General features: G+C 38.3%; 1 protein-coding gene across 2 annotated transcripts in view; it reads right to left on the reverse strand.

Annotated features, from left to right (window-relative positions):
- dspa (desmoplakin a) overlaps window positions 1–19,180 on the reverse strand; it is an 88,853-nt gene that overhangs the window by 40,464 nt on the left and 29,209 nt on the right. For both annotated transcript variants that reach the window (XM_069920867.1, XM_069920868.1), the window contains exons 6-14: window positions 18,978–19,046; window positions 17,871–18,032; window positions 15,787–15,891; window positions 6,781–6,876; window positions 5,902–6,027; window positions 5,060–5,224; window positions 3,580–3,734; window positions 3,348–3,474; window positions 1,917–2,118 (exon numbers count right to left, since the gene is read on the reverse strand). In XM_069920867.1, the coding sequence (XP_069776968.1) occupies window positions 1,917–2,118; window positions 3,348–3,474; window positions 3,580–3,734; window positions 5,060–5,224; window positions 5,902–6,027; window positions 6,781–6,876; window positions 15,787–15,891; window positions 17,871–18,032; window positions 18,978–19,046 (1,207 nt within the window). The remainder of the gene's footprint in view (window positions 1–1,916; window positions 2,119–3,347; window positions 3,475–3,579; window positions 3,735–5,059; window positions 5,225–5,901; window positions 6,028–6,780; window positions 6,877–15,786; window positions 15,892–17,870; window positions 18,033–18,977; window positions 19,047–19,180) is intronic.

Raw genomic sequence — 19,180 nt, forward strand, 5'->3', positions numbered from 1 at the left:
TTCTTCTGGTTATTGCCCAGAAATTGGTTCTCAGACAAAAATAGGCCCAAATTTCAAGTACGTAGTTGTTAATATTTCACTGAAAACTCATAAGGCTTAATAGTGCCCAGAGAATCCCTACCCAAAGGTAGATGTATAGGATGACTATTAATGTTAAGAAAAGCAATATGTTGAACAATTTGAAATGAATCAAGTTACACTTAATCTTGTATGCACTTCATCTATTTTTGGAGCCCCATTACTGGTAACATGCATTTCATTTCTTCTTTTGTGCCTCACCATAATTTTAAATGCCTCTATTAAACCACCATATAATCTCTTTCTCTGTAGTTTGCCTCAGTATTTTAATTTTGGAACTTCTCAAAATAACAGTGCTGTCTAATTATTGCATGTAGCCAGAGCCAATAAAAGTGAAACACTCAGTTGCGAAAATGCAGAAAAATGCACTGAAAATTGCATGTGTTTAATGAACAATTAAATTGGTAGTCTGAATTTTCTGTATAGTGTGTCATATAATTATAATTTTTTTTTTAAGTGACACACGCCTTCATAAAGCTGACAAAACTTGTTGCTCTTGTTGGAAGTCAGTCTTCAAAAACACAAGGGTAAGAATATGTCCTCAATCCCTTTCATTACAGAAGCAGGACAGTGAGCCATTAGGCTATGCAGCATGGAAATGGGATCTTCAACAGGATAGTGCCTTGTGAACATTGAACTGTGCTTTCAAAAATTGGCTCTGTGTTCAATGCATGTGGCCAAGGATAAACTTCAGTCAGTAGATTTATTAAATGTATATGAAAGAGCTAATTTAAAAAAAAAATTCTCAGTATGGAGTGTCACCTAAACCCCCAGCATATCCATGCAGTAAACCAGGTGCATTTCTTGAAAGGAATCCGAATAGACCTCAAATATCTGCTCTCCTTAAAATGAAAGGAGAAGGCAAATAATCACCGTTGAGAAAAGTCTATGTTAATAACTTTAATACATCATAATCTACTGCTTTGTGTGAGATAACATTAGTGGCTCTGGAGTCATACAAAGGCCAGACCAGGCACAGATGAGATATCCAACTCTAAAGGGCATTGGTGAACCAGATGGGTTGTTATGACAACCTTGTAGTTTGTAGCCATTTTTATTACAGATTAATTATTAATTTAACAGATTCCATGGTTCTCAGGTCTTTAAAATTACTAAGCAAGTAACTCAATGGCTGCATTGCCACTGTTCCAAAATATATGACTTACAATGCCTCAACTTTACTCATTCACTTTATGTTTTCATCTACACAAACTCCTGCCATTGTGGCAGCATTTTTCCAGCAACGTCTCATTAGTAGAGTGTGCTGAGAAGGATTCAGCTATCAGGGAAAATAACCTGGATTGTTTTTAGAAAGGAGGGCTCAAAATTCCACCAATGAAGCTTTGGCTTCTTTCATTGTTACCCACCAGAGGAATAAAATTACATTTCTCGACTGATTCAAAAGATGTCATTTTGGACATTTATCCATGTGCATCACCATTGCATCAACAGCATTATTTATGGTCCATAATAATGAAGTATTTTACAATGATTATGAAGAATTATGAAGTGATTTAATGAATCTAATTTTTTTTTTTTAAAAACAATTGTTTAAATTTAGAGATCTCGCATGGTATCAGGCCCTTCCAGCCCATGCTGTCCAAATACAAATGACAAATTGGTCAAAATATTCAAGAGGACACAGATTCAATACAATGGCTAAAATAGCTAAAAAGATAAATCAGAGATTCATTCCTTTTTGTAAACAAGCTTCAAGAATCTGGAATTGATCACCAAACAAGGCAGATCAAATTGTCGGGAAACTATTCCTTTCATTGCCGAACAGAACCATAACTTGTACATCGCTAGAGGTAAGCATCGCTGAGCCCAGTACAAACCTTGCCCACCACTTCTCTCTTCCTCCAGAGTAGTGACCATGGTCATATAGCGCTTCTTGCTAGAGCTAAAATCAGAATCCAATTTCTGCTTGTCTGCATCAGAGAAATATTGCGAATTCTTGCTGTACATCTGGAAAGTTTGGAAGTTCTTTTCCAAGTTTCTTAGAACCAACTCATAATCTTTACGTGACATTGTCCGTAACTGAAAACAAAGCAAAGATTACTTGCAAGCAGTTACAAATTAATATCCCTTACTTGTCCCCTTGGCCACTACAAGTTCGTATTATTTACTTGAACAGGAAAACAGATTTTCTCATATCTACGTTGAAAGTTTGGCAAATGCAACTGAACTAACAACCTCATATTTCTAATATGTATTCTTATCCAGGAAAATGTTTTCTTTTGGAGGAGTCAAAAACATTTCCTAATAGCTGGAGTAAGTCAGCAGGTTAAACAGGGTACTTTTATGTAACAAAGATAAAGCTACATAACCAACATTTAGGGCTTGAGCCCTTCATCAAGGTATGAGCAGAATGTAGGCAGGCATCCAAACAGAATGGTGGGGGGAGGGAAAGGAGTGGAGCACAGTCCCACAGACAGGAGGATTAGGCAAGGAAGGCACACAGTGTAGAGCTCATCGAAAGAACCAGACTTGTTGATCCAAACCAAGGCTTTCCGACCTGGCTAGGGACACAACCCTTTAAGGCCCAGACAGTAGGCGTGGCTAAGCTCTCAGCCAATCGCTGTAAGCACAGTCATTACACTCTAGATACTGTAACTATATACATTGGTGATAGGTCTGTACTATCACACACAGCAAATAGGGGAAAGAGGGATAGCTCTGTGAAAGGAGATGGAAGGGGGTGGAGAGCTGGAGGAAAAAAGACAGAGGGATGGGAAGAAAGGGAGAAGAGGCTAGCAGAAAGCAGAGATGTCCATGTTAATGCCATTGTGTTGGAGAGTGCCCAGATAAAATATTAGGTGTTGATTCTCCAATTTATGGAGTGGCCTTTGTTTGAGAGTACATGAGACCAGGACTGACATGCCAGTGTGGGAGTGGGGCACAGAATTAAAAGGGTTGGTCACTGGGAGATCCCTGTCATTGATGTGGACAGAGCGAAGCATCTCGAGTTGTTAGGAAATGTGATTCATCTTTTGTTTTTGAATATCATTATAAAAAGACATTTGTCTTTTTAGTGCTTCCACATCCAATGGAGCACCCAACTGAATGAAGACATGCTCTTTCATTGCTATGGTTGATACAGCAAGCTAATCATAGACGTAATACTTGTTGCAGTTGCATTTGTGATTACCTTTATCTGCTCTGAAATAATCACTCATCCCCAACAGATCAGTGGCATGTACCTACTATAATATTTCATTTGAACCTATCAATCTCATTACAGAAGATAAAGGTTTTCCAGAGCTTACCATGGATATGGTCCAACTCTGTATCTTCTCAATATCTATCAAGCAGTATTGCCAGGATACCAAGCTGTTCATATTAATGTACAACTGGTTCCACAGAGAAAGGATAGCCTCATAGTACTGATCAATTCTGGTGAGAATAACAAAAAAGCATCGTTTCATATTCATCAAAGCACACAAACTACATTCATAAGTTTAAAAAAAACAAGTCATATCAGTTGACTGAGTTTCATACTTATTTGCAAGATCGATCGCACCAGGGTTTGGAGGTGGGATGATAAGACAAATAGATGGAACCTCCATTTCCATTCCTCCCGGTCCAATCACTCTCCACTTACTGCGTTGTGAATTATCCAATAAAATACATTCATTTCCTCGATGGACAACTCTCTTCAAAAAGAGAGGGAAGAATATATTAGAGTTAGAGTAAAATTATTTAATTATGTCAATTACAACTCTACAACTGAAAACAAAGTAGACATTTTATAATTTAGCTTCTTGGCTCTTACAGACACACTTTAAAGGTCAGCATGAGTCTTCCTGTGAGACAGTTTCATTAACTGCAATCCCATGTTACATTTTGCAAAGAGAGATCTTTCAGTAGACATAAACGCCAGCAAAACCTATCTTATGAGCTAACCATTCGATAAGGTAGTGAATTAATTCAAAACAATACAAATATCATTATTGTTCATTGGGACTGTAACAACACAGGGCCTGAAGTGACTCTAGTTAAATCAGATTTGAAGTAAAGTTATAGCATTGGCTCCACCTACCCCCATCTGGCTCCATCTGCTGTTTTATTTAAAAACTTTGTCTGCTTCCACTTATCATTCACCTGCCTCTGTCTCCCAACTTCACGCCGCCTCCTCCTCCACCATCTGCCCGTCATTCTTTGCCCTCTTCAGTCAACCAATCACACACTGGATCTTCCCCTTTATACAGGCTACCTTCCTTCCCCACTCTCAACCGGAAATGGTGACAATTCTTTCCTCCCCACCAAGTGATGTGTTATCCATATAACCATATAACTGTTTACGGTGTGGAAACAGGCCATGTTGGCCCTTCAAGTCCACGCCGGTTCACTTGAACAACTCCACTAGCTTCCCCCTCCTGGTCTCCACCCATAACCCTCCAACCCCTCACATCCATGTACACAACTAACCTTCTCTTAAATGACAGAAGGGACCCTGCCGCAACTATCTCTTTTGGAAGATCATTCCATTCTGCCACCACTCTCTGAGTGAAAAAGCATCCTTTAATATTTCACAGCAAAATGTTTTCACTCAAAGATGGCTTGACTGCTTTAAGATTGGCTCACTAGTAATTATAACATTATATGAGAACTTAAAGAAGGAAATATGGCACTGAAGCTCTTTTATACTTAGTTGAACAACTCAGAAATAAAGTGAAGCAGCAATAAATTGATTATTCTCAGTGAGGAGACTCAATAGTGAAAGGAACATTCTGATTCTATGGATCTTAATTCAATACTTAATTCAAATATCTCCATACTGTACTTTGAAATTTCTTTTCCATAAAATAATAGGTCCTTAAGCTGTCAATAACACTTCAAGACCAGGGCATTCAGAAAAATGCTTGATGACCAAACACCCTGGATTGAATGTGGTCCACCTATCAATACCTGATCCACTGCGCACTGTCTTATGGGAATAACAAGGGCATGTTACCAGAAATAAAACTGAGTGTTGTACCTGATCCTGTTTGTAGTCACAAAGAGCCTTGAGAATTATTTGGTTTGTACCATGCTGGAAAATACCAGAAGATGGACTGCGTGGTTTTAGCTGGACTATCTTTTTTGACTTGTTGACCAAGTTTGACACCTGCCTTTTGTATTCTTGAATTTTCTCCTTATCTTTCTGCAAAAGTGAAAATTAAGTCAGATAAGTCACTTTGATGATCTACTGTATTGTCATAGCAAGTAAGGTCAAAGATGCTTCATTATTGGATTCACGAAGAAAATTAGTCAAAAGTAATAACTCACAAATTTAATTACACTTGTTTGATTTCTCTTGCTCTTCTCCAAGTTAATTGTTCAAAATGTGGCATGCTAGGCTTTCAACATGAGTTGAGACATCCCTTTTGCAAGAATGCCTCTGCAAGCCACGTTCCAGGAAGTTGATAATTAAAAGGAAGCTGATGTCTTGCTGCCAAAGCTTCAGAAGGAAATGAGTGTGAAAAATCTCTTGAAAGTCCTCCACTGTTCTTCAACTGACCTACTGTGCACCCAGTCTATGTTAGCCAACCCCTCCTTCATCCCACTTCTCAAGAACCTGTGAAAGTACACACTCATCCAGCAATGACAGAAACCAAGTCAGGGGCATCAAGTACAACTACTTTATTCTCTATCCCAAAGGAATTCTGGTTGATGAAATGATGGATGGATGGATGGAAAACAAAACACAGATCTATAGACTGCTATTGCATAACACAATTTAGAAAAAAAAATCAATGTTCCACAGGGCAAAACTTTCAAAAATCAGGGATCTTTACAGACATTCATCTAGCTTCTGCTTTAAAATTAGGAAAGGAATACCTCAGATTCAGCAATCATCTTCTCCAATTGCTGCAGTGAAGTTGATTTATCACAGACATATTTGTTTCTTAAGGAATCCTGCATTTTCTTCAGAGAGTTTTCAGTGACCTGTGCGTCCTCGAAAAACTGTAAAATGATTTAAAGAAAAAAACAGAATCTTGCAAATGTGTCATTCAGTTGAGTAATTCCTCTTTCCCATTAAATGTTTTGTTTAATTCAGTGATCCCAAACTGCCCTGGTGTCCAAGTTAGATTGACTAAGGCTGCTAATTTTTTTAAACCTTAGACATACAGCACGGTAGCAGCACCATCCCCCCACCACCCCCACGCCCCCAAATACACCAACTAACTTACAATTCCCGTAAGTTTTTGAAGAGTGGGAGGAAACTGGACTACCGGGTGGAAAGCTACGCAGACATAGGGAGAAAGTACAAACTTCTTATAGACAGCACCAGATTCTAAACCAGGTTGCTGGCGCTGGAATCGAGTTGCACTACGCTAACCATGCTGTCCACATTAGTTTTGTTTTAATATAAAAACAGAGAATGCTGAAACATACAAAAAGGAGTTAATGTTTCAAATTATTGGCTTTTACATCAATCAATTCTGATGAAAGGAGATATTCCTGAAATATTAGTTCCATTTCGTTCTGTAAATGCTGTTTGATTTGCTAAGTACAGTCTGCATTGCCAGGACTTTCAGCTTTTCAGTAGCTGCAATAAATATTTTGGCTTTCCCTGCTACTCCTCATTCATCACAACTGAAACATCTATCATAACAAAATAAATGATGAAATAGCTCTACAACACCTTGCGTAATGGCAGACACATTACTTTTGAAAGGTCATTGACATTAATTAGCAATTAACTTGTCAGTATACCTGAAAGTAATTGGAATTCTCCTTCAGATGAACCTCAATGCATTTGGTCAGCTGGAGAATCCAACTCCACTGGGTCTGCAAAGTATCGATGTACGCCTGTAGAGTAAATGAGATCCATAGACATTACAGCATAGGAAACAGGCCCCTTGGCCTTTCAAGTCCATGCCAAACTATTATTTTGCCTAGTCCCACTGACCTGCACCCAGCCCATACCCTTCCCATCCATGTACCTGTCCAAATTCCTCTTAAATGTTAAAATCGAGCCCACATTCACCACTTTACACAATTTTCTCCAAAAGTACAAACGCTGTAAATTCAAGTAAAATGCCACTATATGATATATGAATAATCTGTCATGCTGAATAATACTGCTAATTCTATTTTCTTAGCACCTTTAATTAATTAAAAAGGATATTGAAAAAATAATGATACCAAGCTGCATTGATTTATTAGGCCATGAAATTAAACAAAAGACAGGTTGAGGATAAGAATAAAGTACAACCGGAAGTTAAAAGTGTATTTTGGATCTGGCTGGTATATGTTGTCTGGAGAAGTGGTCTTGGTGAGGTACTTCATGTTTCTAAAGGTCTTTTTGACATGATTACTGGTGGCATGTGATTGTATTACACATTTTTCTTTTGTCTTGTTTAGTCACCACACAGCAGTGAGTATTTTCATCAACTATAGAACTTGTTGCTTATCGTCATCAAACTTTGGTTTTTCTACTCAGATTCAAATTGACATAAAAAAGTTTTGAATGGGAGGAGTCACGTGATGGACTAGTGGCCGGTAGGAGAATACCAGCCCTCTCCAGAAAAGAAGGAAAAAAGTGAAGAAAAAGCAAATCCCCAGACACACAAATCACAAGAAATAAAAAATAAAGGTGTGGAGAAAATGACACCAAAGAAAAAAAAGTCAAACACAAAGGGAAGAAAAGAAGAAAGAAAGACACCGGAAGAGAAAGGTAAAGGCCTTACCTGCACGAAAAAGCAGGGATCCGCCGTGGAAAGAGGAGCCCACTCCCCGAGGTTAGTGGAGACCCCGCAGGGTCGCGACCCACTAACTGCAGGACTGCAAAAATGGCTCACGGAGCCAAACAGGGGGTGTGCAACTGCGCATGCGTGAGGAATCAAGCATTCGCGATGCGCACGACAAGGACAACACCGACGGGAGGGGGGTCCAGCTGTGGAGTAAAACTCCACAGCACAAACAGCTGAGAGAGACCCGACAGCAGAGCTCCCAGCTGGAAGATAAACAACGGGAATAGGAGGGGTGAGAAAGAAAAAAGAAAACTAGAGACACAACAGACAACCAACCCTGAAGAAGAGGACCAACATCAAGACACCATGGAAAAAAAATACCCAACAAACTAAGACAAGGAGCTCAACAAGAAAGTCAGAAGAGACACAGATACAAGGAAGAGAAATAGAAGACACAAACCCAAGAGCAGACACAGAAGAAGAAGAAGAAGCTCTGGACAGAGGAATAGGAGGAAAAATGAATGGACAGTACATAGATTTTAAAACATTTTCAAGAATAAATGAAAGCATTAAAAGAATGGCTGACACTAGAATTTAGTGAAATGAAAAAATGAAAAGTACAGAGGAAAAAGTGAGTAGAATAGAGCTGGTCACAATAGATGTAGGGAAAAGATTAGAAAATGTGGAAGAACGTATAATGGCGGTAGATATGGAAGTGAATGACTTAAAAAGAAAATTGGAAGAAAGTGACAAAAAAGTTAAAAGAAACACAGGAGTTGTTAGCTCAGAAGATGGATAAAATGGAAAACTATAGTAGGCGAAACAATATAAAGATAGTGGGCCTTAAGGAAGATGAAGAAGGCAAAGATATGAAAGAATTTATAAAATAATGGATCCCAAAAGTCCTGGGAATGCAAGAAATGCAGGAAGGAATGGAAATAGAAAGAGCACCCAGAACATTAGCCCCGAACCCACAGTCACAACAAAAACCAAGATCCGTTTTAGTAAAATTCCTGAGATACACGACAAGAGAAAATATATTGGAGAAGGCAATGAATAAAATGAGAGAAGTAAAAAAAACAACTGGAATACAAAGGTCAAAATTTTTTTTTCGACCCAGACATAAGTTTTGAGCTCCTGAAGAAGAGGAAGGAGTTTAATGCAGCAAAATTGATCCTATGGAAGAAAGGATATAAATTTATGTTAAGATATCCAGCGGTGCTTAAAATAGTTATCCCAGGGCAGCAAAACAGACTGTTCTTGGATCCGGAGAAAGCAAGAGAATTTGCAGAACGCTTGCAAGACAGAAAGAGAGATGAAGAGATGCAACAAGAACAAGAATAACGACAAACTATATATAAAGAAGTAAAAATAATGTATAAGTAAGAACAAAAAGATGGAAGAAAAGGGAAGTAAGGGAGAAGGGGGAAAAAAGAGGAAGGGTTAAAAAAATTAATATAAAAAGAAAAAGAGAAGAAACGAGGGGGAGCTTTGTTGTAATGTGAAGATAAAAGTCTTTTCTGGAGGGGATTGGGTGGGAGAGAATAACAGTCACTGCAAAATCAGTTTGAAACTTGCGAACGGGTTCACAGTCCAAATGGAGAGGGGAGTTGTGGTTGCCCTGCAAGGGACAAGGGGCGACTCAGAGGCGGGGGGGGAACCACTTGGGGTTAAGGGAATTTTAGATGTGGGAATGGTTGAAATATTTTATGTTTTAGAAGTGTTGTCATACAGTGCGTTCAAAAAAAGAAAACTGAGAAATGGAAATGGGGAAAAGGAGAAAGGTGGTAGTGAGGAAGCGGAAATGAGATGTAAACAAAATATGAAATGGCCATGTTGAACTATATGACTATAAATATTAATGAAATACATAACCAAATCAAAAGGAAGAGACTATTAAATTTACTGAAAAAAGAAAAAATAGATATAGCATTCATGCAGGAAACGCATCTAACTGAAGTGGAATATAATAAATTAAGGAGAGACTGGGTAGGGCACGTAACGGCAGCATCATATAACTCAAAAGCCAGAGGTGTAGCTATATTAATCAATAAAAATGTACCAATCAAAAGAGAGGAGGAAATAATAGATCCAGCAGGGAGGTATGTAATAATAAAGTGTCAGATATATTCAAATTCTGGAATTTGCTCAATGTATATGCACCTAATGAAGAGGATCAAAAGTTTATGCAAGATATTTTTTTGAAGATTGTAGATACGCAGGGGAATATATTGATAGGAGGGGACTTTAACCTTAATTTGGATTCAAAGATGGATAAAACTAGACAAAAGACGAGCAGAAACAACAAAGTAGCCAAATTTATGGTTATATCAATGCAGGAAATGAAACTTTTGGATATATGGAGGAGACAACACCCAAAGAAGAAGGAATACTCATATTATTCAAGTAGACATAAAACATACTCAAGGATAGACCTCTTCCTGTTGTCAGTCCATATCCAAGGGAGAGTTAGGAAAACGGAATATAAAGCTAGATTGTTATCGGATCACTCACCCCTGTTATTAGCAATAGAGCTGGAGGACATCCCACCAAGAACGTATAGATGGAGATTAAACTCCATGCTACTTAAAAGACAGGATTTTAGAGAATTTATTGAGCGCCAAATTAAAATGTACTTTGAAATAAATACGGAATCAGTGAAAGATAAATTTATATTATGGGATGCAATGAAAGCCTTCATCAAAGGGCAGATAATAAGTTATGTAATTAAGATGAAGGACTACAATCGGGAAATAGAACAGCTGGAAAGGGAAATAGTAAGAACTAGCATCAAGGGAAGATACAACAAAGAGAATTGGCAGACAAAAAAATAAAATACGAAACATTACAAACGTATAGGGTGGAGAAAAACATAATGAAGATAAAACAGAAGTATTATGAGCTAGGAGAAAAAAACGGCACAAAATACTAGCTTGGCAGCTTAAAACATAACAAGCTAAAAGAACAGTATTGGCATCAAGGAAAAATGACAAACAAATTACATTTAACCCAACGGAGATCAATGAAAACTTCAAGAAATTCTACGAACAATTATACCGAACTGAGAACAAAGGGAAAGAAGACAAAATAGATGAGTTTCTAGCTAAAACTGAACTACCGAAATTGCAAGAAGAGGAGCAAAACAAATTGATAAAACCATTTGAAATAGAGGAAATGCAGGATATATTAAAAAAGCTGCTGAACAATAAAACGCCTGGAGAGGATGGATTCCCAATAGAATTCTATAAAACATTTAAAGAGTTATTAATTCCTCCTCTCCTGGAAGTAATGAACCAGATTGAAGAAACACAAAACATGTCAGATTCATGTAAGACAGCAATAATTACAGTAATACAAAATACGGGGAAAGATCCACTAACACCAGCATCATATAGACCAATATCTCTACTTAATTCAGATTATAAGATAATAGCAAAACTATTAGCAAACAGATTGGCCGACTGTGTACCAAAAATAGTAAAACTAAATCAAACCGGATTTATTAAGAAAAGACGAACGGACAATGTCTGTAAGTTCATTAACTTAATCCATGCAGTACAAAGAAACAAGACGCCAACAGTGGCGGTTGCTTAAGACGCAGAGAAAGCCTTTGACAGGGTAGAATGGAATTATTTATTCAAAGTACTACAGAGGTTCAACCTACCAGAGAAATACATTAATAAGATTAAAGCATTATATAAGGGACCATTGGCGAAGGTGACAGTAAATGGACATATATCGAACCAATTTAAATTAAGTCGGTCAACTAGGCAGGGATGTCCACTATCTCCCTCACTGTTCGCTTTAGCTATAGAACCCTTGGTAAAACTGATAAGAACAGAAAATAAAATAAAAGGGATAAAAATAAAAGAGGAATATAAAATCACTCTATTTGCACATGACATCATAGTATACTTAACAGAACCAGAATTATCAATAAAAGAATTACATAAGAAATTGAAGGAATATGGAGAAGTATCGGGGTACAAGATCAGTGCAAAGAAAAGTGAAGCGATGCCAATGAATAATGTGGATTTCACAAAGTTTAAGAAAGAATCACCATTTAATTGGCAAAAACAAGCAATCCAATACCTAGGTATTAGACCAGATAATAATCTAGGCCATCTATAAAAATTAAATTATCAGCCATTAATGAAGAAATTACAAGATGACTTAGAACATTGGAAAGATTTACCACTAACACTGATAGGAAGGGTAAATTGCATTAAAATGAATATCTTCCCAAGGTTACAATACCTATTTCAATCGTTACCAATTCCCTTAACAGAGAAATTCTTCAATGAGCTAAAGAAAATAATAAGGAAATTATGGAAAGGGGGGAAACTGAGGATAGCGCTAGATAAATTAACAGAATGGTACAAACAAGGGGGCTTACAGCTACCAAACTTTAAAAATTATTATAGAGCAGGACAATTAATATACCTATCAGATTTTTACCAAACAAGGGAAAAACCAGATTGGACCAGGTTAGAGCTAGATAAAATAGGGGAGAAGGTACCAGAACATATACTTTATAAGTGGGATGAAAAACTGGTACAACATAGAAGTTCCCCAGTACTGCACCATCTGCTCAACATTTGGAAGAAGATTCACGTAGAAAGGGAAAAAACAAATTACCAACTACCAAAATTATTATAGACGTAAAATTAACTAATCCCTTTCACAATAGATAACTTTTCCTTGAGAGAATGGGAGAGAAAGGGAATTAAAAGAATAGAAAATTGTTTTTTGGGAAATAATTTATTAACATTTGAACAAATGAAGTACAAATATGGAATAACTCATGGTACAATGTTTGCATACCACCAACTGAAAACCTACTTAAAGGACAAAAGTTAAATAAATGGGACCCAACAGTATCAGATAGATGTTTTCGCTGTAAGAGGAAATGGGAACAACAGTACATGCAATTTGGGCATATGAGAAAGTAAAAAAGTTTTGGGAATATCTAAATCAGGTATTAAATAAAATCACAAAAAGCAACATACCAAAAAATCCAGAGATCTTTCTTCTAAGTAATATAAGAAGTAAAGAATTAGGCCTCAAACTGGATGAAGCACAAAAAAGATTTATTATGATAGCCTTAGCTATAGCAAAAGAATGTATAATGTCAACTTGGAAATCAGAAGAGAGCCTGAGAGTACAGCAATGGTACATAGAAATGAATAAATGTGTTCCATTGGAAAAAATAACATATAATTTAAAAAATAAAGTCACATAAAGTATTCGAACAAATTTGGGAACCGTACATGGAACACAACAGAGAGGGCCTTCCGCGGACCTCCACCCCCTAAAATGAAGGAATGAGAAGACAAAATGAACTGAACCAGTGTGTAAAAGTAGATGACACAATTTTCTTGTTTATTTTCATTGTGTGATGACATTGTTTAATGGGTTTATTGTATTGTATATGTTGAACGTTTAGTGGGTAGGGAGGGGGGTGGGAAGGAGGGAGGGAAGGGAGGGGGGAAAAATGACACTGTGTATATTCAAAAGGGAAATGTTTGTGTGTATTTTGGTTAATATGGTTCACAGTGTGAAATTTTTTTTTTAAAGTTTTGAATCTCAATAAATTTAGAGCCTCTCAATACTGTTTCCTTTAAAGTAAATTCTAAAATATGGAGTTTATTTCAGAAACAGTTATCAGTGCTCTTCAAAATTAGACTTCTATTTTTCACCTGTCAGAAGGAGAATCAGAATTTATTATCATGAACATGTCACAAAATTTATTGTTTTGCTGCAGCATTAAAGCAAATATTGCTGTAAATTACATTTTTTAAATGAATACATTAGTGCAAAAATAAGAGAAAGTGAGGCAGTGCGTGTGGTTCATTTTCCATTCAGAAATTTGATGGCAGAGGGGCAGAAGCTGTCCTTATGCCGCTGGGTGTTTGCCTTCCCAATGGTAGTAGTGTGAAGAATGGCCTGGGTCCTTAAGTATGGAGGCTGCTTTCTTGAGACCGTCTTTTGTAGATGTCCTCGATGCTGTGAAGACTGGTGCCCACAATGGCACTGGTCAAGTTCACAACTCTCTGTAGGTTTTTTTTTTCCCCTGTCCTGTGCATTGGCACCTCCATACCAGTGATGCAACCAGTCAGAATGCTCTCCATGGTACACCAATAGAAATTTGCAAGTCTTTGGTGACATACCAAATCTCATCAAACTCCTCATGAAGTATTGCTACTTGCAAGTCTTTTCTATGTTTTCCCCAGGGCAGATCTTCAGAAGATCTTGATACCCAGGAACCTGAACTTCTTAACCCTTTCCATTGCTGACCCCTCAACAAGGATTGTGTCCTGTTCTCCTGATTTCCCCCTCCAGCAAAAAGGTTGTTGCTGTGACACCGCTCAACTAGCTAACCTATCTCCCTTCTATACGCTTCATCACTGTCGACTGTGATTCTGCAAACACGAGGTCTGTGCCCAAAATGGTGGCTCATGTGCTGGCAAAGGGGGTTGTGCACTCCAGGTCTCCGGGGAGCAGCAGACGGGTGCAGGGCAAAGAAACAAGGAGGACAACACCCCCACCCCACCCCGAGAAGCATGGGAGATGACCCCACAGGGAAGGTAACCATGGCAAAGACCAGTGAAGGGCTGAGCAGTTGAAGGACCCACACAAGCTGCTAGCTGCTGGAGACTGGCTCAGGCAAACAGGTATCAGAACTGGGATTCGAGGGCAAGAAAGGCCACTTGAAGGGCTTCAGGCTTCCTGATCATATCAGAGATTTGATCTAGGAAATCGGATTGCCAATAGATTGAACAAGTGTTTATGAGGCTGAAAGAGCATTGGAGGCAAATCCACAGACACCCAGCATCTCTGAAGGGTCTTTCTTTTGCTTCTCTTTCATTTATTGTTAGGGAGATTAACCAATGCTCATGGTACGTACCTCTTTGATTGGCTCATGGCAGACAAAAATTAAGTTCATATGTATATTACATTTTTATGTATTATTACATGACAATAAAAGGAACCTTGAAAAGGAACCTTACTTGCACATTTTAAATAGCCTCATGAAAATAACAAAGGAGCATGATACAAAAACAGCACTCAACCCAAGGTTAAGGTGAAGCAATTCCCTCTGAGCACCTTGAACAGATGCCTAAGTAGCAAATACTATTCACACACCATAATATTCAGAGCAGTGATAAATTCTGTGTGATGACACCCTGAGCAGACTTTCCCGGTAACTTGGCCAAATGCCTCATCACCAGTACTCCATTACAAGAACCAAGACTTGGCATCAGATCCTTCCTTTGCGACAGAACACACATTGTTCCCAAGAAAACTGTGGTGGAGTGGAGACAGTCGCCCACCACTTTGCAGAATGTGATTTGTGAAGTATGTGGAAAAAGATACAAGGATATGTGTCACGGTTCACCCCCAGACATTTCCTCCCATGTGCCCACCAACTGTCCTTGATTATCCTGCAGTCAACCTACATCAGGTGATTGGTCAATGAACCAATGAAGGACTCTCTGATTTATGAGTTGTTGCCAGGGGTGCACACAGAGTCAGACATCCAGAGCTGTTGGAAGACCATCAACTCTCAGTGAAAGACACTCTTTGGTCTGCCTGAAATCTCTTGGTCTTCCAGCACACCAAGATATCGGTGAGGGATTGCTGATTGTCACATGCCAGGCTGCAAGAGTACGCACTGGGGGACTCACTGAGGCCTGGGGATGGACCACAGTTTAGAGTCTTTCCATTAATGGGTGTTGAGACCAAGGGGAAATCTCTCAAACAACAAAGAGGAGTTATCTACAAGGTCCCACAGTGGTGGCAACGGTGCTAAATAGAGAACAAATGGAACAATGTACAGTGATAGAAATGTATGGACATGACACAAAGGATGTTGTACAGTTTTCCTTTGCAATAATTTATTGTAATAAAGTTTATTTTTGGAAAAAGAAATGTAGTTATGCAAGTGTCACATTTCTCCATGTCCAAAACTGATTGCAAGCTTCAATGATAAAACATTATGACAGTAATTAGCCAGACATCCCACCTCAATCTTGTCAGATGCAGGATGATTATTTGCTACGAGCTGGTCACCATCTTTTTTGAGCCTATTTAATTGCTTTTCTTTATCTTCCAATTGACTCATCAATATCTATGGAAAACAAAAAAAAAGTTAAATAATTAAGCACAAGATGCAAACATAATAAAATACGTAGAACTTAATAAAGCTGCTCCACAAAATAAGATCAAATGTTGACAAAAGACCAAATGTCTGTTATAAAATGTCACATTCAATATCACATAAAAACTCATCTTTGACAGCTTTTGCCCTTTTGGCATTTGTTTACAAGCACAGTGTTGAACATTTTAGTTACATAACTCTCATGGTTATCAGTTAGAAGCTGTATATCCCATCAAAGTACAAGGTGTAGTCATTGCCGTAATATTGCTGGACTAATATTGTCTTAAGACCAAAGAATATACAGTAAAACTCCTGGTATCAGGCACCTATGGAAATTGGTAGATGTGTATTGCGTGTTTGGTGGACTAATAACGAGGCACACCAATTGTTTATCTATTTATTTTCCGCGATTTTTTTGCCAGTTGCTTGAGGCTGCCGGTGCTTGAATTCCAGATAACAGGGGTTTTTACTGTACTTGCTATTCTGAGTGTAGGTAACAGTTTTCCCAGGGACTTGGAATGGTGATTTCAAAACATATGCATGACAATCTCCATATTGTCCTATCAGAAGGCATTTCAACTTCTCCAAAAACTCTTCAATGTGGGGTAGCAGAGCTTGTCCTTGGGTGCTGACTGTGTGAAGTTTGCACATTCTCCCTGTGACTGTGTGAATTTAGTCTGGTTGCTTCGTTGGTTCATTGACCACTCACCTGGTGTAGGTTGACTCCAGGATAATCAAGGATAGTTGGTGGGAACATGGAAGGAAATGTGGCTTGGTTTTCCTTGTGCAGTTGTAAAAGGATGGCTATAAAATTATTTGGATTTTCCCCAAATGTGGACTTCTCTTTGGATTTTGCCACCTCCACAGAGAATGTATACAAATTGATCTGCTCCACCCCACCCCTCGATATGGATTGGCTTGAACCTGGATCAGTATTTGATTAGACACCCTCATCAACAAGCATCAGACTCCTCAACCACAAACTCAATCAGTGGCTCATTTTTTGTACTTTATTGATCTTTTTTCTCTCTGTATCAGAGTTCGTTATTTGCTTCATCCAGTGAAGCATTAGAACTAACTACCAATTGGAGAACAAGGAAAACAGTCCAGGTGCCTTTAAACAAGGTCCAGCTAAATACAGGAGGGAGGGGACTAATTGGCTGTTTTCTTTTCTACAAACAGGTGCGGGGTCCACTACATAAGGTTTGTAGTTCAGGTTAAATGTAATGTAGATTTCAGATTCAAATTTTATTGTCAAAGTACATACACCCCAAGATGCTTATTCCTGCGTGCGAGGCAGAATGATCCCTTACTGGTGGTGCAAAAATATTGTGCACAACGTACATATGTAAACAAATAAAGAAGTGTGAACAAACTGTGCAATACAAAGAGAAAAAAGATCAATAAAGTGCAAAAGTAAGAGTCCTTAAATGAGTCACTGATTTGAGTTTGTTGTTGAGGAGTCCAACCAAGTACTGATGCAGGTTCAAGCCAATCCATATCCAGCTTTGTGCACTGGCCTCCACAACTGTGGTTCTCTCCCTCTAGAGTCAGCTAGGTTCTCTTTAAAAGCACCCATGTTATTTGCTCTGAGTGTTGCCCATAGTGGCAAGTTCTATGATCTAACTATTCACCCGATAAACAAGTTCTTAAAGTCCCTGCTGGATATATTAAAGGCAGTATTCCTTCGTGAACAAAGAGTATTCCAAGTGATTGGCTTAAGAATAATTTTTGATCGTTTTGCCAGCAAAGTAAGTAGAAACTGCTTATCCTTAAGAATACTGGGAAGAAATGCACGTGTACATTTTCTGATTATCCTATTTGGGGACATCCTTGCCAAACTCTGCAAGCTACAGTCTGGAGGTCTTGGGATGTTAGTTTAAAAGTCTAATTCCTTATTGCAGAATGCATCTTTATTCAATCATATTCTATCAAAAGTACAGACTTACTGAGAATGCTTCTTGCTTCTGAGTCATATTTGTGTTGTTATCACTCCAGTCATAGACAAGTTCTTCTTCCTCACGGTCATTTATCCACATAATCTCATTGGAGCAGGCTTGAATAATGTCCTGCAACCTTCGCAGATGATCAAATTTGTCCCCTGAAACTTTCTAAGATGTACAGAAATAACAAGACTCATTATGTGTTTAAATACACACTGAGAGAATGCAGAAACAAGGGTTGTACTCCCTGTAATCTCAATAGTTCATTTGGATGTGTAACTTCTGAGGAATTGATTATATCAATTTCAATCAATTCGGGAGCCTCGGTCTGGGGTGAAAATGCAAAATTTCGAGCAATGTCTTTCAAGGGTAAAAGGAGAAATCATGTTGCAACCTAACTATCTCTTCTGCAACAGCAATTGATTTTGTTCAGATATTCACCTGAAACCCGAGACTGATAGTATGTGGTAACCAATATGGGAAGCAGATATATAGTATATCAGAAAGACTTCAGAAAGCATGCACAAGAAATGTATTCAGAGGATTCAAAGGATGAGGGAAAGCAGAAGTTGGGTTGTTCTCCATGGATTAAAGTAAGTTGGGAGTTAAGAGGTATTTAAGTTTACAAAGGGTCTAGGCAAAGTAGAAATTAAGTAAAAAGAGAAACTACTGATACTTCCACTAATGGAAGGGACAGGAACTAGGGGAATAAAGGGAACATGGTTAGCAAAAGGGGGAAAACTGTTGCGAGGAACAAATAATGATGTATCAAGTGGTAACACTGGGGACTAATTCAATCACATTGTTCGAAAGCAAGCAAAGGAGGGATTTGAAAAGGAAAGAATATGAAGGGATAAGGTGAAAGGGAAGGTGAATGGGACTTGCTGGATTGCTTTTCCATCGGGCCAGTAAGAACTTGATAGGATCCTTCTTTCATGCAACCATTCTTTGATTTTGTGTTATAGAACTAGGTCACAGATGAACCCACCATCTCATTGATTCAGAAAGGCAATAGGTCTAACGCCGTTCCCATGTCCCTGAACCCCTCTCCCTCCACCCCCCCCCCCCCACCCACAAACTTGGATTTCAGCTTCATTAATCATTTATGCTTACCAACAAACTTTCATATTCACTTTCTATTGTTTCAAGGGAATCCCTGTATTTACTGGAATGGTTGTCAAACTGTGAGAAAAAGAATAGTTAATCAGACCTGTGATTACATGTTGTTATGATGGCAGGATTGTGTCACTGGCATTAATGCAGTGCAATTCAGCTATTGTAAATTATTTGATAAATTTATAAACAAACTGCATACG

The sequence above is a fragment of the Narcine bancroftii genome, chromosome 2 (assembly GCF_036971445.1).
Source record: "Narcine bancroftii isolate sNarBan1 chromosome 2, sNarBan1.hap1, whole genome shotgun sequence".
NCBI lineage: Eukaryota > Metazoa > Chordata > Chondrichthyes > Torpediniformes > Narcinidae > Narcine > Narcine bancroftii.